Below are 23471 nucleotides of genomic sequence, written 5' to 3'. Positions count from 1 at the left end.
CTTGCTGGGTAGAGAATTCTTGGTTGAATTCATTGTACAAAGTAACTGAGTCACTTCAGGGACTGGAAACCATTCTAGCCAGGTGTTCTGGCCAGGCTAGAAGAGCTCAGATTGTAATGTTTACCTCTTTCTCTCAAGTGAGTCCCTCTCTTGATTCTTTTTTATTTCATATGCTAAATAATTATTGAACACATGCTATGTAATAAGCACTGGGGAGGCCTATGGAATTTAGTGGCAAACAAGCTTATGGTCTAATGATGCCCTCTTTCACTTTACAGGGTATGGCTTTCAAATCACAGCCTATTTCCTCAAGAGAGGGATACGACTTCACTGTTTCAGGGGCTCACAGAGTGCTGGTAAGAAACTGATTTCTTGAGTTGTCAGGCATTTTGATTATTAACTTACTCTAGACAGAATGAAAATTAAAGAATGAAGATTTCAACTTGCTTCATTGCCTTTGTGAAATTGAAGTGCTAATTAAGAATATTTCTAAACGTTTGTGATTTTTTTCAATTTTCACTGCCTGAGAACTGTGAGTGGAGCCACATTATGCTTCACTCTCCTGCTGCATCTCAGCACTTTCATTGAGCTTCCAGAATGATTTGACAGGCAGTTAAACTATGAATCACTTCATCTTTGTCTGTGCACACCAAGTCCCTGGGATATAGAACAAGTGTGTACACGAGAAAATGCTTTCCCAGCCCAGAGCTGTCAGAGCCTTTCTTAGGTGTGTGACAAGGCCAGCTTCCCTCCTCATTTCCCCAAGTCAAGATGTCCACTTGGGAAATGATGTCAAACATATCCAGCCAACAACAACAAAGTCAGATGCTAATGACAATTCTCCAAGCTGATCTGAACATTGGAAAGAAAATCTAACTGAACTTCCTTGGATGATTTTAATATATAAGATATGAAACAGGGACTTTGAAAATAAACTATATGGAGATTTGCTCTTGGAATCGTAACAATTATCTTCACTTTTTAAACTGTTAAGTGCCACTCAAATATTTTACTCTCCTAATGGAGCTTTCCACTTTATTCAATTCTCTTAGTAAAATAAGCCAGTTAACTTTCTGCTATTAAAATGAAGCCTAGCTACCCTGTATGGTAGAGATTGCTATTATCTAAATCTTTACTTTATTTAAATATTAAAATAATAAAATTCTCAGTTGTGATCTAAGCAAAGAAAAGGTGTATAGAAGTTTCTTTCTGTGTATACAATACCTGGCCCCCAAATGTTCAAAATTCATCATTCTAGCATTCTTATTTTTCAGAGAAAGAAATGGAAGGACAAATCAGAGGAATTATTGGATAGAAATGATCATTTTGAATTTGAATTCTGATCTACTGAGGTGTATTTCAATGTTATGAAAATTGACAGGGGATAAATAATGACAGGGGATAAATAATGAATTCTGTGGCTCAGTTCCTCCTTCCTGAAAGTGAGAAGCAGACTACTTACCACTTACCCCATTAAGAAATTTTAAGAATGGAGTGCCTGGGTGGCTCAGTCAGTTAAGTGTCTGCCGTCAGCTCAGGTCATGATTCTGGGGTCCTGGGATCAGGCTCCCTGCTCACTGGGGAGTCTGCTGCTCCCTCTGCTTGTACACACACTCTCTTTTTCTGTGTCAAATAAATAATCTTTTACAAAAGAATTAATAAATAAATATTAATGACTTTGGGGTTTTTTTGAGGAAGGGTGGGTTTTTTTGTTTTTTTGTTTTGGTTTTATTTTTGGCTTTTCAGTATCCACCCCTAGTCTCGTAGCCAGATAGAACATCTTTGAGAGGTCAGTTTCAACACACTCAGGCTTTTTGAAATGGAGATTTCTACATGAGGAGGACAACAAGGGTAAGACCAGAATGACAGGTTAGGCCCCACACAGGGAGGGCTTTGAAGTTTGCAGGTCATGTGGTAGCTACTGAGGAGCCAGGATGGGGTTTTGAGCAGGAGAAGTGGAGCTGGTTTTTTTTTTTAGTACTGTTAACCTACTTGCACTGAGTAGGATGAATCAGAATAGGGAGGAGTGATCACCAAGGACAAACACATCAGTAGTCTAAAGGAGAGATAAAGACTTGGCTATTACTAGAGCATCAACTCATTAGGCCTTTGGTATAATTTAACTTAGCCTGGTGGTACAGTGTTAAACTGTGTTTAAGTTGTGTGCTTGCATAATCAACACCTTCATGCTGTATCAGGCTAAGAGGAGTTCTGCCTCTGTCTGTTCCTCACATTGTCATCCATTGTTAGAAATGAACAATGTATGCAAAAGGATTCACTTATCTGATTCATACTATCCCTCTTTGAAAATATTGGTCACATCTAAGAGAAGTTTTCTCTTTTAGAAAAATGGCTTTGTGTTGTAAGTATGATACATGTGTATTATAAAAATATTAGAGGGATACAATCAAATATAAAGAAGGGAGAAGGTCCTCACCTCCCACTCAGAATATACACTGCTAGCATCAGGTAAACATCACTCCAGAGATAGATGGAGGCTGCATAAGTACATGTGGATGGATAGGCAGGCAGGTTAGAGAGGAGGAAAGATAAAGGTGGCATTTACCATTTTATTTGCCATTTTCCTGTATAAATTCTCTTTTTCATTGAGTGTTGGGGCATCCAGTTCTGTGATTCTTTTCAGCCTTCCCCACCCATAAGTCAGTGGCTTTGCTTTAAGAAGTTGTAATGATAGTTTAGTGTGACTGTGGTGTAATTCTATCATCTTAACTATCACATATTTTACCGTTTCCTTATAATTATTCCTATTAATGACCCTGCTGTTTTCATAGCCTAATTCAGATTGGGAATTTGCCCTCTACTTTAGGGGACCGATCTAAGACCAGTTGACCAAAGAGATGATAAGTAAAAGAATTAATTAGTAAGAACATTGATGGGTTTTCAGATCTTATTTCCTATTCTTCCTTTTCCTGTATAAATCTGCACACTCATTAGAGAACATTGATCCTATTTCCCAAATGTGGGTTCTGGTCAGAAAACAGCAAACTGACACAGTGGGAGGGCTGCAAGGGCCCTGCCTGGGGGTTTCATGGGATAGAACATAATGGTCCAGGGGCTCAGGTGGACCAATTTGCAACCTCCTGGGTGCTCCCCAGAGCTCTGTGCTCGCTCCGCCCTGCTGATGGCAAACACTGAAAGGCGAGGAGAAGAGACATATGTTGTATACATACATGCTTATAACTATAACTGAAAAAATCTGGTACCAAGCATTTCTGTTTTCATAGATTTTTGATGCCTTTAGTAACTTGATTTTCTTCATTTTGTGCAGAGCTCCGTGTATTTCCCGACAGATTTGTGGTCTGTGTAAGTCAGCTTTCATTCAGTCGTGATCTTTTGTCAAGTCAGAATGAAGAATTGGTATGTACAAAAATATTCTACAAATAAATCTGCTTAAATGACAACTTATTATATATAAATATAAAAGGTATTGTCTTCAGTTATTTATCATTCAGCTATCCAGCATTCAGTGCATGTTTTAAGGGACCAAAAATGTTCCAGCTATTGCATGATGATATTAACTGATGTGTTTTTGTTTGTTTTTGTTTGTTTTCTGAAGACCCTTGAAAATTTAGTTTGATCAGCCATGTCTTTTCTACTTCAAATTTATTTATTTATTTATTTATTTATTTATTTATTTAGATTTTTTTTTTTTTTTTTTTTTTTTTTAGATTTTATTTATTCATTTGAGACACAGAGAGAGCATGAGCAGGGTGAGGTGCAGAGGGAGAAGCAGACTCCCCACTCAGCCGGGGAGCCTGATGTGGGGTTTGATTTCCCGGGCCCCAAGATCATGACCTGAGCCCAAAGAAGACAGTTAGCCATCTGAGCCATCCAGGCACCCCTCTACATCAGTTTTAAATGAGAAAGCAACATATCACAAAAACTGTGATGGTACTTATAATAATATTCAAATGAGATAAAGTAAAGTCTTTCAGTGAAATGAAGCAAAATCCACATGTTTCCACTGGAAGCTTTCATTGGGGTCAGTGGCTTTTGAATTTTATTCCATGGTGAATCACATTTTCATGAGAATCAGTACTTTTCCCCAGTGTGTTGTTTCTTTGCTGATAGAGCTTTTCTGTATCTTTTCTCAGGCTTACTAAGCTTTTTTTAGGTCCTGTTTCATTTGTGTTTCATTGATGTTCTCTGTGCAGATAAGCAGATGCAGAAAACTCACCTGTAATGTTGTAGCTTGCAGCTTTGTCTTGTAAGCTTAACATATACACTCGAGAGCGTCTACTTGGCGTGCACCTGTGTGTGTGTGTGTATGTGTATGTTTGTTTGTGTATCTTGCTGCAGCCACAATCCGATCTATCAGAACTTACCTCTGTGCAGACTTTTTTTCCCCATAATTTTGGATATATTACTTGAACTTTAACAAAGAGAAAAAAAATCTCGCAGATGTGAAACCAGGACATGAAGTGTGATATGATTATTATGCTTCTAAAATAATTTATGGGAATATTAGATTACTCCTTATGTTTATTATTTTTTAATCCACACAAAATATGAAATTTGGCCCACATGGTCTCGAACTAGCTTCTTACCTCATCTTAAATAAATGCATAGAGACTGACCTAGGAAAAGCAAAGAGTAGAGATGCTTTTGTTTGGAGCAGATGAATCTTTTGGAAAAGCCAGTGGGACCCTTATTTCTTCATCTATCAATTAAATAACATAAATCGAAACAAATTTGGTGAGAAGTATTAAAAATGTGTTCTTTGAAATGTTTCCAGGATGTTAAGAGTTGTCTTAGTAAAGTAATAAATACTAAAGTAGTAATGCTTTTGGGAAACAGCTATAATATAACAACTGATTCTCAGGGCAGTGAAGAAATTGATCTGTGGTTTAAGAAAATAACTATTAACAAGAAGTGTCATTGTTTCAGATGGAATACAAAAGAAATTAGATCTTGTATGATATGTAATATTAATACTTAATGTCTTAAATTATTAAAGGTGGATTAAAACATTTCAATACAAATGAAATGTTATCCTCCTTAGGGGCACTGGTCTTTATACTGATTTTTATATAGCTGCTGTCATATAAATCCTGTAATTGGGAGGACTTCCTAAATGTTAAGGTTTTCATTCTGAAAAATTGACAGTCTGAGCCTTTTACACGAACCAGTTTAGTTTTCTTATCCTCAGTGTGTTCTGACTTCTAGTGATAACACTATCAGAGTTTATATCATGAGGATCTTTAGTTGTTTTAGTGACTGTCTTTAGATGTGCTCAGTCTCTGTCTCTTCAGTTGCTCTTTTTCCAAACTTCTGACCCTGCCTTCACATACACACTTTCTCAGCCACATACACGGGAATCAGCTAATCAGCACCACTAACCAGCTCCCTACCTGGACATAGGCTCTGTGTACCCCTTCTTGCTGGCCTGCTCACCTGTGCACCTCCCTTCCTTTCAGGCTGCAGTCCACCACCTCCTTAAGCTTATTGTCCCTATAAAGAGTGAAATACGCAGGCTTAGCAGAGGGCCCTCCTGCAAATGGCCCATCAAGCCAACAGCATGGTCCTTCCACCACCAGTGCCTTGGAGCTTTAACCTTACTGATGTTTGACCTCGGTAGAGCCCACCTGTCTCAGCCATTTGAGGATCAATAAACCATATTTCCTTCCCATCCTTAAATCTATCAGAGAGAAGGCATGCATACTGTTTGTTACATACTTCAAATGCCCAAAGCCAGTGATATCTGGCTGTGTGAGTATTCCTTGAACTTCTGGAAAGCTTTGAATTCTTTATCAGTTTACATTGATATTCACCAAAGGGCAGGATCTGTCTCCTTTCTGTTGGTAGTTATTCTCTAGGAATGTCTGACTGGGCAAGGCCTGGGAAATTGGCTTCCTAAATAGCTGTATTGGAGAAGTGTTTTTGTCAATAAACATCAATTGTTTTCCTATCAGTATTTACTGAACACAGTCTTCCATGGCCCCAGAAGTGATAGGGGAGGGAGCCAGTACCTAAGCAAAAGCCTGGGCCCCTTGCTTGTGCCTTGAGTAGCAGATTCCTTTTCCTTCATCTCCCCCCCTCCCCCCCCCCCCGCCCCCTTTTCTTTTTCTTTTTGGTTCCTCAGTATCTAAATGACAGTTGGTTAGGAAATCTGGGAGTGCCTATTCAGAACAGCTCTGCCAGGGGATTATTTCAGCCTGTGCAGAAGGAAGCCAGCTGCACTTAGCTCCCCAGTGCTTAAAGGTGGCTGTACAAAAGAACCACTGTTCCAGATCAAGCAATACAAAGGGAGAAATCTCCCTTCTTTGGAGGGCAGAATGAGTGCAGCCATGCCACCCCCTAATGCCCTCCCCCAGCACTGGGGAGGTCTGTTACCCCAGCATCGGCATTTCTGTCACCCACTGAGGGGTGTTGGTGCAGGGAGATGCTCCGTGTTGCAATAGCTCTGCACCGAGTGCCCCTGTGCCAGGGATGTGGGAATTGTGATGTGTACTTTGGGAAGAAAGGGCATTATTATGAGATGAGTCACTATATTTTTCTTACTACAGTTTCTCATAAGAAATCTTGAGGCCCTTGTAGCCTCGGTTTTTGACCTATTGCTAGGAACGGAGCTGGGAAGTCTTTCTGAGGATTTTTACCTTTTTTTTTGTTTGTTTTGTTTCGTTTGTTTTCCCTTTACCTTTTTCCCTAGAAACATGAAAAGCATAAAGTGAATTTTGATTGCACGCAGTTATATTCCATTTCAACAGGATTATCTTTCATATTTACAAACCCATGTCCCTGTGTAGAGGTTGCTTTTTTTCCCCCTCAGATGTAAAGCTCTGGGGCTTTGAGGAAATTAAAAATTATTCATTAGTTTTATTATTTCTTTATTAAAATCAATAACCCATAATCACCAAAGTAATTACTCTACAAAGTAATAACTTTATTGTATAACTAGAACTCTGTATATATCTGGGACCTTTCAGGTAGAGCATTGTAATCTGGTAGGGCATTGGTTACAGGCCCTCCTACGCTCCAGATATCCTTCCTATCTGTCCTTACCATCGCACTTAATCATAATTTGCTGAATGCTCACTCTTTGCCAGGAGCTCTGGTAGGCCCTGGAAAACAAAGACAAAATAAGAAAGTGAAGCTTGTAGTCTGCCTTCAAGGAGCTTGTAATCTGCCAGATCGGGGTACTGAAGGCTACTCTGGTGACCTAAAAAAAAATGTAATTCACGCAGAGCCTCTTTTTTTCTTAAAGATGCATCAATTCTGCACCTTAATGGTTCACTTGGATCCTGTGCTATTCAGAAGAAAGTTCAAAATTCTAAACTACTCTTTTACTTTTAAACCAAAGCTGTAAAAAAAAAAAAAAAAAAAAAACCCAAAAAACGAAGCTGTACAAATCTGTGATTCTTTTAGAAATTAAAAATGGCATTTAGTTTACCAGTGTTGCCTGAAAGTGGGTATATAAGTAAGATTTTTGAGTTCTCTGCCTTATGCTTCATTGGGGGTTGTGGCCAAGCTGTGACAGGAACCATCGAAGTTGTGCAGATGTACACCAGTCACACATGCTCTGCACTCATCGCTGTAGCATCAGCTCGGGGGATGATCACCGGCATGTCCTGACAGAAGACAGTGTTTTAAGCACTCAGCTGAACTCATAAGTCAAACTACTGTATAATGTAAAAGAATTCTGCTAGTTTATGAGTATAAAATTGAAATGAGAACAAGTCTAAAGAAGCAATAAACTATGCTAGCCTGAGTTATTTTTAGCTTGGTTGTCATAATTGAACCTCTGTGGGCCTTCACCCTCATTTCAGTCAAGGGGGGAGGGTATCAAATGATCTCAAAAATCCTTTCTCACACTGAATTTCTGTCGGAGGGAGTGGATGAAAATGTAGCTCAATAAAAATGGGAAAATAATTTTGTACCAAAGAGAGCCTCACTTGTAGATTTAAACGTGATAAAAATGAGGGGGTAGAGTTACTTTTTATTTTAGGAAAAATAAAAAGAATATAGAAAGAAACATTTCAGACCTTCTGCCTTTAGAAGAAATAAACTACTTAACAGTTTGACTATGCATTAACTTTGCACTCTTACCTATAGATTAAAGTTTTCAAGGGAACTAATGCATAAATATAAATCAGATCATTCGAGAAAAGAACTTTTTTTGTATCAAAAAATTAAGTGGTGGATTTTTTCTAGGTTTTTCATGATGTGTCATAAGCTTTTTAAGAATCCATTCTTCTCATCTTACTGTATTTCCTAAACAATGCTGATGGTAAATTAACCAGAGATTCCTGTAGTACTAGGAAAATTTCCTTGAGGGAGAAGAGGTTGTTTCTATATTTCACATTTCCCACAGTGTTCTGAACTTAGTTTTTCACTTAATAACTGCTTACCAAAATTGTCCATGTTCACTGTACAAAAACTCTAGAATCCAAATATAAACAAAGAAAGCAAAAATTATCCACAACTCCCAGCCTAAAGACAGCCTTTCTTAATGACCTAGTCTGTACCCCTCCATGCTTGATACTTGATAGCTGAGGTCACTGTGTGCTTATTTTAGCCAGGACCCATTCATTTGTGAATTGTGTGTTTGTGTCCATTTTTCTATTGGTATTTTTGTATTTCACCAACTCCTGGCTATTTAAAAACTTCTTACATAGTAAAGAAAGTTAACTTTTAGTGAATTTATCATTAACTTTTCAATTATATGACATTGCGTATGTCTTCAATTTTATGGTTTCCGTAATGATTTCTGCCTTTGATAATCTTGGTGTTAATGATTTTCAAAGTTGGACAAATAGTCACTGATATTTTTCTTGTGTTTTTTGGAATTTTTTTTAGTTTGTAATATGAGGTAGTTTTTATTCTGTATCTTGATCAGTGTTGTCATAATTGTGGTTTTTAGGTTTAAAGGATAAACGTGCTCAGTCTGCCTCAACTAAGGAGGCTTCACTTTTGAGTGCACACAAACAGAAGGCTTCTCCAGGGAACAGACTCTCCTTTTGACTCTGTAGCAGCAGGACTAATCTAATGCCCACTATCTTGCCTTCTGCCTCCCCTCCTCTCCTGAAGCCAGTGCTCAGGGTCAGAACATGGTCACCAGATATTTGAGGAACAGATTAGGGCTATACCTTAAGTAGGTCCTATAGATGGGCTATTTTCCCATGGAGTTGAATTGGAAACTAGAGCCATCACACACCTGCCCTTATATGGATTGTCAGGTGCAATGTCATAATGAACATGCTGGTGGTAGGGATGAGATCTTCTTGGCTGGCTTGGTCTGCCTAGAACATATTTCTAGACTGTGACAAAAAAGATAAAAATTTTCTCAGGTGAAATCATTTTTTTAAAGATTAACTGTCCTTGGGGCCCTTGGGTAGCTCAATCAGTTGAGCGTCCAACTCTTGGTTTCTGCTTAGGTTGTGATCTTGGGGTCCCCATGTTGGGCTCTGCTCAGTGAGGAGTCCGCTTGAGATTCTTTCCCCCTCCCTCTCCACTACTCCCCTTGCTGGCACTTGTGTGCTCTTGCTCGCTCGCTCTCTCTTGCTCTCTCTCAAATAAATAAATAAAATTTTTAAAAAAGTTTATCCTTTGCTTATATGTTGCAGTAACCTGAGGTTTTATTTTCCTTTCCTAATAATAAAATCCTCCCCAATGATGAGCCAGCAGTATATGTGAACGAGATGGGTCATGCTCCTGTTTCCAGCATCCCTAAGGAACTGCCCTTTGCTGACTTGGAATAGGTTAGGCTGGATAAACTAGAATAGGACATATTTAAGTTAGACTAGTTAGATAGAATAAGTTAGAATAGGATGTCTCTGGGACCTCTCATCTTTTGTGCTTATTGTCCATAGTGCAGACCAATAATCTTCCTTTGCTGACCAGTTAGATGATAGACTGAATCAGGAAAAATAGGGCAGGACATAGAACAAGTAGAAAAGAGATCAAACTTGAAAATAAAAGACCTGGCTTTGACCACTGACACTTTGACCACTGCCTCTTTCACTCCCTGGATGACCTTGGACAAGTCATTTGGCTTGTTAAGCAGAGGTAAAAACAATGCCTATTATACAAGCCTTCCCAAGTTTTAGTAAAGATCAAATGAGATAGTGAATATAAAAATGTCTTCTAGACTTGAAAGCACTTATTCAGTATTAATTATTATCATTTCCATTCCTCCCTGAAGAGGAGTTAATTTAAATGTCATTAACACCAGATTAGCAGATTGCTATGTATCTTACCCTGCCTGCTAGAAATGGAATATCCATCTGCACATATTATTTTCCCAAGAAGCTCATTTTTTGTTTGTCCCCACTTGCCAACCCAGCTTCATTTTGTAGCTATAAAAAGAAAGGTATCAAAAAGTTAAGTGATAAATCCTCATTTAGTCAGCAAGTCAGTGGTAAAGAAGGGATGCAATGAGAGTATTAACTCGTGACCTCAGTGGGACCTCTGTTAACCAACATCTAGAGGAGGAAGGGAGGGGTAGAGACCACGAGCTAAAATACCTCTCATTTCTAATAGCTGCCAGTAGACTCACAGTGAGATACGGCTTTGGAGGAAGGGCCTGGTTTCTTCTCTGAGGGACAGGAATTGGGAGTCCACAGACTTCTTAGACCCAAATTCGTAAAAGCTCATGTGTTCATCTGAACACCCACAGTGAAGCATAGATAGAGTTTGACGTGTAAGTGGATTATGTTTAGAAAGTTCATTTAGGAAGCAGATGATTTAGAATTCAGTACTCATTTTCCCAAGGAAACTGTGTCATAAATGGGGTGAGATTCCCAGACTAGTTCACAGAAGCTGTTACTGTCATGAGATGGGAGTCTTGGAAAGGGGGTCTTGCTGTCTGTGTTCAAGAAAAATGGGAAGAGCTATTCATTCTGCATCCCTGGGCAGAGGGCCAGCTCTGAGTAGAATTTTGAAATAAGACAGTCATCTGTAATATCTTCTCTTTGGCTCTCCTGCCTCTTTCCCACTGGTGTCCAGGACTACCATAGGCCCTCTTCTGGCCAGCCCTACCACCTGCATGGTTGGATATACATTTACCCACCTGCCTCCTCTCCCACCTGGTCCAGGCACACACACACACCATGGGAGATGTTAGGGGGAAAAAAAATCATCAACTTGAATGAAGGACTAGCAACCTTTCTGCAGGTGTTGGCATTTTTCAACCACAGGTGTCTGTGGGAGGAGGTATTTTTTAATAAGGAGACCCCTAAAGGTGGGGTATCTCTCTGCCTGAGGTAGTTCCCATTAAGTTCCTATTTTTCACAGATCTTTCCATCCTGCTTTTAAACTGGGCACTATAAGCCTATGATTCATGAATTCCCTGAAATTGAAAAAAAAAAAAAGTTTTGGGGTTTTTTTTCTTTGTTTTCTAGTCAAAGTTAAATGGCTTTCATTCAGTCCTCAGAGTGGTCAACAAACCTCCCCACCATCATTAAGAAGCACAGGTCCCAAACCTACAAATTCTTTAAAGCATCCAAGTTTCATCATGCTTATATGAGGCCAGAGACTTCGACAGTGGGGCTTAAGGGTGCTCAGGGTTTATTTTTAGATTCTCAAGGGTAAAGTAAATGTAAACTGGAAAATCCCTGTGAAATGTGTACTTCCTGCAAAATAACTTCCTTGATTTTTTTTTTCACTGATTTCATTTTCAGGTTAACATTCTTTGCAGCTATTTATTGGTACTTCCCTAGATCTACATAAGACAGTTTAATAGTCATCAATTCAGAATAAAAGAAAATTTTAAAATTTAGTATTTGCTACTGATCAACGCAGCAGCATCAGCAAGGCTGCACTCCACTTTTCCTTAAAGATCTGTCCTTTCAAAAAAAAAAAAAAAAAAAAAAAAAAAAAAAGATCTGTCCTTTCACAGCAAGGCAGAAAAAAGGAGGGCTTGGAAGAGGGACTTGGCCCAGAGAAACAGAGTGAAGCAAAAGACTTGTCCCTCACTGTGGGAATTGGACAATGACTTAGCCTCATAGGGCATCAGTTTCCTCATCTATGAAATGGGGAAGGTCACATCAGCCTCTTGGGTGTCCCATGAGGACTCACTTGGTGCTAGTCTCTATATTGACTGCTTTGTCTGTGGTATTTCAGTACAGATGTCTTCCATCCTTATCATCTTTAGAGAAAATGACTTCATTTTACAGTGGAAATCATGAGATACTCCTGTCCCTTTCATTTGACCTCTTTTTTCTTCAGTGCCTTTAGTCTATATATGTAATTATGTGTAGTTTATATTCATTCTTTTAATTGTTCATTACTACTATATCCTACCTGTTGTATCCTTTTTCCTTCCATAACTTATTAATTACTAAATTAAGAAAATTTTAGAAGTGAAAATTGGGAAAGAGAGACCTCTTCCTCATTTTAAGACATGTGGCTTCTGTATGGTTACAGTGCATCGCGATCTAAGATTGTGGTCGTTATCAGAATTCATGCTGTGCTGTGGATGCTTTTCTGTAAGTGACTCAACCTTCACTAGCATGTCACATTTCAGAATGCTGATGCTCCATAAAATCATTGGACATTACACTAAAGTTCAAGAATAACTTTTCTTTTCACCTTATCACAGAGCTATAAAGAATTGAAAGTGGTCTAGGCTTATACTTTAATACTATTATTTGCTGCCCAAATAAGTTGATAATAAATTACTTTTACTCTGCTTTTATTGTTTGCAAAAGGCGTTTATTGTTTGCAGGGAGCTGTCACATACAATAACTTATTCAATGCAACAAACCTGAGAAAAGATTGTATCAGTCTTGAACCTTTTAGTTTTCAAGGGACAGGAAGGCCAACTCAAAATGGCTTAGCAAAAAAGGAAAGTTTTTGGCTCATGTGCCTGTAAAGGTCAGACTTCAGGTATGGCTTATTGATCAGAAGCACAAAGAATATCATCAGGACTATTTCTCACATCTTCTGGCTCTGCCTTCCACAGTGTTGGCTTCATTCTTAGCCTGTACGTGGTGGTTGGCTCTGCTAGCTCTGCCAGGTCCATGGAAACAGAGAGTGGGCCTCTTCCCAGGCCAGCTGAAGCTTATGCATCTTTGTGAGCCTCATGAATTCAGTATTGTGATTGGTTTGGATAGGGTCACGGGCCTATTTCTGGAGTCTGGTGTGGAGACAAGACCTCTGGAAATACATGGACACTGGATAGGGACTGGAGACAAAATCTGAGTATTATTTCCAGGAAATGAATGAGTATCTGCCATAGAGATGTTTTTATCATTCCTCTTTTCTAGACAAGGAAACTGCTATTCAGAGAAGGTAAGTAGCTTGTCTAGTTTTTACTGCAAGGAAGAGACCAAGTGGGGGCTAGACCCAAGGACTTCTGACTCAGCATCCTATACTCTTTCTACAACTCCCATCTCTGACTGTGGTGGCAGATGACCCACTGGGCACAGTGGAGAGAACACTACATACACAGAGGGCCAATCCTTCTCTACTCAGTTCTGCCCCCAGCTAAATGTATGGCCTTAGGCACTTAGTCTCTTGGTTCTCGTTCTTCTTGTCTGTCAAAGAGGGACAAAACTTGCCTGCCAAATAACTCAGTAAGGCTCTGGTGAGATGGCGGATAAAATAATTATATAAGTTCTCTACAAATGCAAGGCAGCCTTGCCTCCTTAAAGACCCTTTATGGGGCAGCCCGCGTGGCTCAGCGGTTTAGTGCCACCTTCAGCCCAGGGCATGATCCTGGAGACCTGGGATCGAGTCCCATGTCGGGCTCCCTGCATGGAGCCTGCTTCTCCCTCTACCTGTGTCTCTGCCTCTCTCTCTCTCTGTCTCTCATAAATAAATAATAAAATCTTGAAAAAAAAAAAAAAGACCCTTTATGGTTTACATGGGCACCAGGTTTTCTTTACCATTAATGTCAAGAAAATGTGTTAGCACTTTCCAGTTTCTAAAGTGTGCTTCATACACCTCTCTGCATTTAAATTTCCCAAGCCATCCCGAAGGGAAGATGAGAAGCCCCCTAATCAGAGAATTGAGAGACGGGCTCTGGGACAAGCAACCGATGAACACCAGACCATGGCTTCTGTCTCCTGCTTTGCTGTGCTCTGCCTCTAATCCCAGAAGTGTTAACCTGATTTGATCAACTCTGGAGATGTGTGATCACAAAGAATTCAGACAGAGGAACATGTTGAATGTGACCTAAGACTAGTATACTATGAGTTATCCACTTTTAAAATATTCTGGTTGGGTTATTAATTATTTTCATGTAGGAGTGAATAAAACAATCAGAGGAAACTCATGTACATAAGCATAAGAAAACAGATCTAAAAGAAGATAAAGACTGAACACCACATTAGTACATTCAGTACTACTGTGAGAAAATCCTTAATGGCATTGAAAAGCTTTTTTTCCTGCCTTCTCCCTTTATTGCCTTCATATCAGGCAGGATGTTCTGCAGTCCTGGAAGCAAGAGTGTGGAGGGATAACTCCTGTTATCCCTTCTAAGTGTGGCTGTGAGGATGGCAGGGAGCACAGGGAGGTGGGGAGGGGGGACTGCATTGTGATGGTGATGCACCCACAGGGCTCTAGCAGTGACCTGGGTAGTCTGGTGCTGTGGCCCCAAGGACCTTCCCCAGCGTTCCAACTAGGGCTAATACTGATGTCCCAGGGCCTATGCCTGGGGCTGAAAGCTGGAGCAGGATTTTCCTGACAGAACCCTCGTTTGTCAGATGAGTAGTGGTATTGCTATCCATGCTGTCTCTCCATGTTGGGTGAGGTCGCTGGAGGGTGGGAGGAACAATGTTACCTGCCTCACCATGCTCTTCTGAGGGTGACATTGGTGAATAGTTGCAAAACTTCTGAAATAGTGCCTGATGCCACTTGAAACTTGGCACACAGTAGCCAATCACATCCTCTAAATATGCTCAGAATCATCAGTGATGCCCCCTCCATTAACCACCCCAGCCGAGCCACTACCTCATTTCCATGCTCCCCCTTATTGTAGAACCCTTCAAAAGTAACTAGCCCTGCAAGGCCCAGTACTGTAGCCACTGGCCATGTTTAGCCAATGGAGCATTTGAAATGTGGTGAATCAGAAATGATGTCCTGTAAATGTCAAATAACATACCAGATTCCAAAGACTTAGCTTAAAAATATAAAATTTCTCAATATTTTATATTACATGTTATAATGGTAATGTTTAATGTTGGGCTAAATAATATATATTATTGAAATCTAATTTTACCAGTTTTCTTTTAGTTTTTTAGTAGTCTGTAGAAAAATTTAAAGTTACATGAACAGCAAATGTTATATTCCTGCTAGAGACCCCTAGTCTCTACTATGTCTTCACCTCACTCTTGAAACCATCCATCCCAAACAGGCTTGGGTCCCAGACCTTCACCAAAAACAGCCTCTGTCATGTCACCTTCCACTGGTCAGTTTTCACTCCTAATTGCTTGGCAGCCATTTGATGAGGTTGTCACTTTCAGTGAGACACTTTATTCTCCTGCCTCCAGGGACATCATGTTATCTTGATGTTTCTCTTTCTTCACTGATGGCTCCCTCATGGTCTCCTTTCCTGAATCCTACTCATCTTTTTAACTTCTTTTTTACTCATCCAAACTCGCCCCGTAGTGGAGTCATCCTGACTGATGACTTTATATACCATCTTCACAGACTTCCTAACTTTGTGTCTGTAGCCCAGACCCTTCTCTTCCTGGAACCTGTGTCTTAACTTCCTGTTCAACATCTCCATATGGATACCCAAGAGAACTCTTTAAGTTTACAAATCCAAGGTTGATTTCTTGGTTCCATTTCCCCAAGCCTACCCCTCCCCCAGTACTTCCTGTGTTGGTAAAAGCTAACTTCCTTCACCCACTTATTTAAACCACAAATCTTGGAGTCATCCTTGACTTTTCTTCTGACCAACTATATCTAATCGATTAACAAATTCCATTGGGCCTCCCTTCAAACTGTATTTCTAGTCTAACCGTTTCTTACCATCATCAGCTCCTGAAGATCCCTCATCGCTGAGTGAACTCTTACAGTAGTCTCAGTACTGCTGTCCTCGCATCCACCTGTCCCTCTGCTGAACCTAGAGTGATCCTTTTAAAATACCAAGTCACATTTCTCCTTAGAACCTTCCAAAGGCATACCATCATCCTTAGAATAAAATGTGTCTTCCTTACAAAAGCCATATGTGATTTGCCCCCTTCACCATCACCAATACATACGCACCCCTGATACCTGCCCTCCAGCGGCTTCCCCTGGTCTGCTGCCGTTTCTCCCCTCCTCCCAAGGCACACTGCCTTCAGAGCCTTGATGTTCACACCTCTCCCTGCCCGAGATACACTATGTTCACATGGCTCCCCTTCCACTCAGATCTCTGGGTAAAGCTTATCTTCTTACCTACTACAGCCTTCCCCCACCAATATATCTAAAACAGAGACTTTGGAGTTTTATTTCTGCTCATAACATCACAACCTTCTGACACATCATTTGTTTATTTGTTTCTTGTCTTCCCCATGGGATGGAGACTCCATGAGAGCATGGATGTTTTCTGTGAGTCCACATCCTTTTCCACAAGGGCCTCAAAACAATGTTCAATACAGAGTTCAGTGTTGTCTGATTGGATGCTTCTGCCAGACTCCACTCAGTTATCAAGTCCACCCATGCCACTTTAGAGTGGACAGAAGTTTGTTAACTCTGCTGGGTATCAGAATCACTGGGGGGGTAGGGCACCTGGGTGGCTCAGTGGTTGAGTGTCTGCCTTCAGCTCAGGTCCTGACCCCGGGGTCCTGGGATCAAGTCCTGCATCAGGTTCTGCAAGAGGAGCCTGCTTCTCCCTTTGCCTGTCTCTGCCTCTCTCTCTCTCTGTCTCTCATGAATAAATACATAAAATCTTAAAAAAAAAAAAAAAAATCCCTGGGGAGATTGCTTAAAATGCATATGCTTTCACTCTACCCCCTGGAGATCTAAATGCAGTAGAATCTGGGGTACAATCCTGAGCATTAGTGAACAAACAAACTCCCGAGATAATTTTGATGCCTGAGGTAACTGCACCACACTTTGCCAACACCGCTTCAGCATACCAGTTGACATTTGTTTATCTGTTGCTCTGCTCTGTCGACTATTTTTCACATATATCACTTGGGAACCTAAATATAGATCTCATGGACCCACCCTAGATCTGGTGAATCAGAACTGCCAGGGATGGGTCTTGGGAATCTATGTATCTGAAAAGCTCCCTTGGTGCCAGTCTTCCCAGTAGCCTTTGGGAGCCTCAGCTCTGTTTTACAGACTCCTTGAGAAGGTTATAAACTCAAGAGCATGTGTTCCTTATGTCTTTTTAGGCCAACTTCTCTTCCCATCCCTCATTAATCCCAACATTGTTCTATTCAAAAGTGGTGTTCAGTAAGTCACATGGAGTGAACACCTTGATTTATCCACGATTTTGATTTGCCTTTGTAACCTGAACACCAACCAGCATTTCTAACTACATTTCAGTCTAGCCCATTCTCTGATTAAGAGGCATGAAGTGCATCTTGGCTGCCTTGATAATTCTGGTGGGGATTTTCTTGGTAGTATTTCCTGTCCACAAATGTAAAATGTGTTTCTCAGGTCAGACCAGACAGCATTGAGGTGCCATCACCCATCTTCATACTTAAACACTCACCTATTCAACCTTCCTTTCAGACCTGTACTAGGGTGTGCATGCTTTGGCTTCCTTAGCCTCAGGATGCATCCACTAGACTCTAGAAGATCCCTGGGGATGGTGACAAGACCTGACCCCTTGCTCTGGGAGCTTGCCTGGGCTGCTCAGTCTGCCAAAGAATGTGTCCCCCTGGATTTGATTCCCTTTGGGGCCTGTGGCCCTGCCCTACTTCTTTTTGGCTTTGTCCTGGAATTATATTTAGACACTCTTTACAGCTGGAAAGTTTAAAACTAAAATCAAAGCATTACTACCAAAAGTTAAAAAGTAAATGGGGGCAACCCGGGTGGCTCAGTGGTTTAGTGCTGCCTTCGGCCCAGGATGTGATCCTGGAGACCCGGGATCGAGTCCCACATTGGGCTCCCTGCATGGAGCCTGCTTCTCCCTCTGCCTGTGTCTCTGCCTCTCTCTCTGTGTCTCTCATGAATAAATAAATAAAATCTTAAAAAAAAAAAAAAAAAAAGTAAATAGGTTTTTAGCCAAAGCCATATTAACTGAAGAGACCATCCAAGATGACAATTATTAGACTATTTCTTCTTAAATACTACTGGAAAATTTGCTGTTTTTTTAAAGTGAGTGCATTTACTAATCCTTATGTTGTATCTTGTCTCATGTAAAAAAAAAAAAAAAATGTTTTTTTGTCCTAGGTATTTAAAGTAGATATTGGAACTTTCCCTTTCAAAATTAAAATAAAAATTCAATATTATATATATATATACATATATATGTGTGTGTGTATATATATATATATAAAGTAAATGAGTGACAAGTGGACAGAACAGGTGATGTTACTTACAGAATTTTATTCCTTAGCTAGACTCAGAGCTAGCCTTTAGGTTAAGAAGAATCACTGAGGGCAGCCTGGGTGGCTCAGTGGTTTAGTGCTGCCTTCAGCCCAGGGCATGATCCTGGAGACCCGGGATCGAGTCCCACATCGGGCTCCCTATATGGAGCCTGCTTCTCCCTCTGCCTGTGTCTCTGCCTCTCTCTCTCTCTCTCTCTCTCTCTCTCTCTCTCGAATAAATAAATAAATAAATAAATCTTAAAAAAAAAAAAAAAAGAAGAATCACTGATGAAAGCCCAAAGAGAGTCCCTTGGTTAACCTATTTCTTTCTCTTTTTTTAGTGATATTTTGAGGGTTTTTTTTATAAAAGATTTATTTTATTTTAGAGAGTGAGCAGGGAGAGGGGTAAAGGGAGAAGGAGAGAGAGAGAATCCCATATAGACTTGCCACTGAGCACAGGGCCTGATGTGGGCTCCATCCCAGGACCCTGAGATCATGACCTGAGCTGATATCAAGAGTCAGATGACTAACCGACTGAGCCACCCAGGCACCCCTTGGTTAACCTATTTCTTAAATACCTGAGTCCCCATGGACTGTGCACTCTGGACTCTGGATGGCCAACTGGTGACCTTTTTTTAGTATATTGAGTTTGTGTGTATTCTTTGCAGAAGATGTCTGGGTTGTTATTCAAGGCAGAATCTAAAAAGGAGTCATGTCATTTAAGTAAACCCAAGAAGTGCTTCTGAGCACACATTGTCTGTACCTTAGAGTTTTGACTCTGGATAAGCCACAGATTACATTTTGGTGCCAGATGTGAGAAGCCATTAGTAATCAGGACAACTCCCTTGGGAAATCCTGTTCCCAGATCTATTCCAGAGGATCTCTGCTTCCTCTGGAATATTTGTTTGGTAGGCTCCGGGGGCTGCGATTTAGTGACGAAGGGGAATGAATTGACCCTAGGAAAATAGGAATGAGAGATTTCTAATGAGATCTGACAGTTCAAGGACTGAAGAAGGAATCTAAGCTTTTTTTATTTTCCTGCCCACCCAGTCTTCATACAAATGTAAATATGCCTCCTTCAACAAATTGCCAAATGTGGTTTTAATTTGTAAGCAGGAGACCCTGCCTTGCTGGTTTCTTTTTCTCTCTTTTTTAAAATCGAAGTCACAGGTTTTGCACTTTTTGAACTGGACATTTCCTTCTGTCATTCCATCACGTTTTCTGTTGTCCTTCTCCTTCCAAGGACATTTTCTCTCATTGTTTGTGATCAGAGGAATTTGGGACAAGAGTCAATTGTCATGTTTCTTAAAGAAGTTTTTGAAGTTCCCATAGGAAATACATCATGCTCTTTAAACTGAGTTTAAAAAATAAATAAATAAAGGCAGAGATTGGATCAAGTATGAGATTTGAAGAGTGTCACTATCGCGGCATCATACTTTATGTGGTCTACGCAGTATCCATTGTTGTTATTTATGACCCTGTCTGCCTTCCATTGTGGACTTCTTCAAGCCTTGGGGAATTTACATCATTCCTAATAGCAAAAGGCTTTCTGGTTCCCACAGAGTTGTTCAAAGCCTGACTCATGCTCCTTATGTTAATTGTTCAGCTCTGAAAATACAGCACTTACAGGGTGTGGTCGTAAGGGGAAAATCTACTGTACTTATAGGGCATGTTTAGAAGTGTTTCACACATAAATCTCAGTCTCTCTCTCTCTCTCTCTCTGTCTCAAAGCTCTTCCCCTCTTTTCCCCCTCCCCCTTCATCTCTCTCTCATTTAACTTTAAAACTGTAGCTTATTTAGTCAACTGGGAAGTCTTAAGGGGAGAAAGAGAGAAGCATCAAAATGCAGTATAATCCAATAAAACCTACAATATCCTGTTCACTAACTCTTAGAACTGACTTAGGTTATAACTGGATATGACTATGAGTGACATTGATCCAGGTCTGAAACCATAGGCAGGATTAGTGGGAGCTAAAGGCTCATACTTATGGTTCAGGGCAGTGATTGCACAGCACCCGCCTGTGGGGCAGCCATGCATCATATTGGTGGCTGCCACTGTTAAATTCCAGTATAAGTCTAGGGGCTCTTAGGTGGCTCAGTTGCTTAGGCATCTGCCTTTAGCTCAGGTCATGATCCTGGGGTACTAGGATCAAGACCATCTCAGGCTCTCTGCTCAGCAGGGACCCTGCTCCCTCTCCTTCTGCCTGCTGCTTCCCCTGCTTGTACTCACTCTCTCTCTCTCTCTCTCTCTCTCTCGTCAAATAAATAAAATCTTTTTAAAAATAATAAATAAATGAATTCCAATGGAAGTCTAAAGCAAGAAACCTACTGATAATTTCCCAGAATTGTTCCTCATGGCCTCAACATTTTACTATGGAATTTGGTGGAGAAGGGTTCTTACTGTCCCAAGAAATGAGAAAAGTTAACACCTTGTCTCAATTATCTACTTGCTTATTTAAAAAAAATGATTCTAAAACTATGAAACAGGTCAATGTTGGCAAAGGTTGGGAGTTTTTGACATTTTAGAAGTACTTCTGTATGAAGCTTCCATGGGAACATGTAAGGATAGATACACAGATAATCTACGAATTATGTAGAACTGTGTTAGTGCTGTTAGTTTAAGAACATAACTCCCAGTTTTCTGGTAGCTAAGAATCACAGACTTCAGTTTTCAAAGTACCAGTATTAAAAGACGTAACTCTTTATGCAGCCTTGACTATTATAAAGGCCACATTTTGTATTTTTGTAGGTAGAGAAAATGTGTGGAATTCTTAGGATAATCAGGGTACAAACCACTGTGCTACTAGGTCTCTCTGGAAGATCAGAGCTCACAAACATGTTGCTGCCTGGCACCATGATTCTGGGCTTCATCACACTTTGGGCTGCAGAGATAAAGATATTGGCCAAGAGTTCCCAGATGGTTTGGAACCAACATCCTTTCTCTTACAATCTTGTATTTTGTGGTGCATATCACTGTATGAACTGTGTTGGGTAGGAGTCCAAAAAAAAGTAACAATTTACCAAAAAGTGCTAGATTTAAAAAATTAAAATAGCCTAACCCTGCGTAGTTTCACCTAGTCTTCACAAAAATCCATTCACTGGGGGCATTCAGAGTATAACTGTTTTTCCTCATGTTCAGCTAATAGATTTCTGGTTGAACCTTTGTTATCTTTTGGAGTAGACGGAAGGAGCTCTCCACGGAGCGTCTGATTATTTTGCTGAGTGTGCGGAGAGTCCACTTCCTCCCAGTGCAAAGCGCAAGAGAAGTGCTCTGAAAAAAATGTAGGTCTGACAAGTTTTCTTTTCCTTCTTTTTGACTGTGTGTATGTGTATAGATATGTGGCATGGTGTAGAATTCAACAGGAGTTCCTGGAAATTAATCACAAAGCCCCCTGGCATCAACCTTACCCTTAAGTCCCATTCTTGCTCTTCTACTTTCCTGTCTCTTGCATTCTGGACAGTGGGGAATGAGTCCTTGCTTCACAGGTGTGTTGCAAGAAGTAATTAATGACAAGTGCTTTGAAGATGAAAAGCACCTGTTTGGTGGTGTGTTTCATACAACTTTCCAAGTGCCTACAGACCCATCTTAAAAAAATACATTCCTTTGCTAAATGCAAGTTCCGATTCTAGTATAATTATGATGATCCTCATGCCCTGATTAGAAACAATAAGAACATACGTGTGTGTGTGCGTGTGCATGTGCGTGTGTGTGTGTGTTTCCAGACTAAAGCTTAGCCAAAATAAACATTTCAGCTTCAGTGTCTTGAGTTTAGTGGTTTAAGAAATTTCTTGCTATTCACAAGCCTGCAAATCTGTGTTGAAGTCAGTGTCTGGTCTCTTTAATTCTCCCCAGGCAGCTCCTGCCCTGCCCCTCAAAGTGAATTTTACAATCAGAGTGAAGTTTGCATTGACTTTGTGCTGTAGAAAAGGTGTGTGTATGTGTGTACAAGCACATCCTTATGTGTGCATGTGCATACACATGCAGCCTGTGTTTTGGATGTGTCTGGTCATTTACTTCTGGGGGAAGGAAATCAATCTATCAACTTTAGGCAATATTAACCCTTAACATCTGAAATGAATACCTGTCTGCCTTAGTTAAAATAGATCCATCGTAACTCCAATATAACTACATTGATAACCCAGTGATCAGTAAACAAAGCCTGTCTTCATGTATCCTAATAACAAAACTCTTGTGTTGGAAAATGTGACAGCTATGGCTTGATCCAGTCTGAATTTAACATAACACTTGGGGATTTCTCTAGATTTGCCAGGGAGGTAAGGGAGAAAGAAAGGTAGCACATACTTCCTTTTCTGGGTATAGGAAATGTGACAAGGATTGTAGGAATTGGAGGACAGCATGCCATTACACTTTACAAAACAAAACAATCTTTCTTTCTTTTAGTGTGAAAAGAACTGAAACAAAAAGCAGCAGCGTTGTGAGCAGACCATGGAACAGCAGGGACATTGTGGGAACATCAGTGACCCAGTGATTGTGGAGCTAGTGAAGAGGAGGGGTGACAGGCTTCAGCCAGTCCCCCATCAGAGTCCACGGGACAAGCAAAAGATTACATAAAGGCAGCTGAGAGCCACTGGGGGCTTCCTGCTCAAAAGCTGGAAAATGTTCATCAGAAGCAGCCAGAAGACACTAGCAGCCAGCAAAAACCTCATCTTGGGGAGTGGTTAGAGACAGGGCTTCTAAGCAGGAGCCCTGTCTATAGCTGTGAGTCAGCATCACCAGGTCCAAAACAAAGTCCGTAAGGGGCCAGAACACAACAGAAATGCAGGAACTGTGGCTCTGCAGAAGACGTCGACCACCACAAGAGAGTTTCTCTTGGAAGTGATCGATTAGTCCCAAGAGAAATAATAGTGGAAAAAAGCAAAGCTGTCAGAGTTTTGCCAGCCTCAGAGCTGTCAGATCCGGGGTTACTTTTGAAACAAGGTTTGGCAAAAACGACATCTAATGAAGAGTTGCATGTTTTGGAAAATCTCTCCTCCCTACATCTCACAAAAAATAAACCAGAGCAGGCACAGCAAACCGCT

The 23471-nt window shown here is 40.5% G+C and overlaps 1 protein-coding gene and 1 long non-coding RNA gene across 2 annotated transcripts in view; both read left to right on the top strand.

Moving 5' to 3' along the window:
• SLX4IP (SLX4 interacting protein) overlaps positions 1-23471 on the top strand; it is a 184526-nt gene that overhangs the window by 156817 nt on the left and 4238 nt on the right. The window contains 6 exon segments of the mRNA XM_072800068.1: positions 279-356; positions 3290-3378; positions 21613-21713; positions 22834-22904; positions 22907-22948; positions 22951-23469. Of these exon segments, the coding sequence (XP_072656169.1) occupies positions 279-356; positions 3290-3378; positions 21613-21713; positions 22834-22904; positions 22907-22948; positions 22951-23469 (900 nt within the window).
• On the top strand, positions 6114-18115 carry LOC140618088 (uncharacterized). The gene is made up of 2 exons (XR_012018263.1): positions 6114-13251; positions 13930-18115. It is a non-coding gene; the product is annotated as an uncharacterized lncRNA (long non-coding RNA).

This window comes from Canis lupus, chromosome 26 (genome assembly GCF_048164855.1).
Source record: "Canis lupus baileyi chromosome 26, mCanLup2.hap1, whole genome shotgun sequence".
NCBI lineage: Eukaryota > Metazoa > Chordata > Mammalia > Carnivora > Canidae > Canis > Canis lupus.
This window is presented reverse-complemented; position numbering and strand designations above follow the sequence as displayed.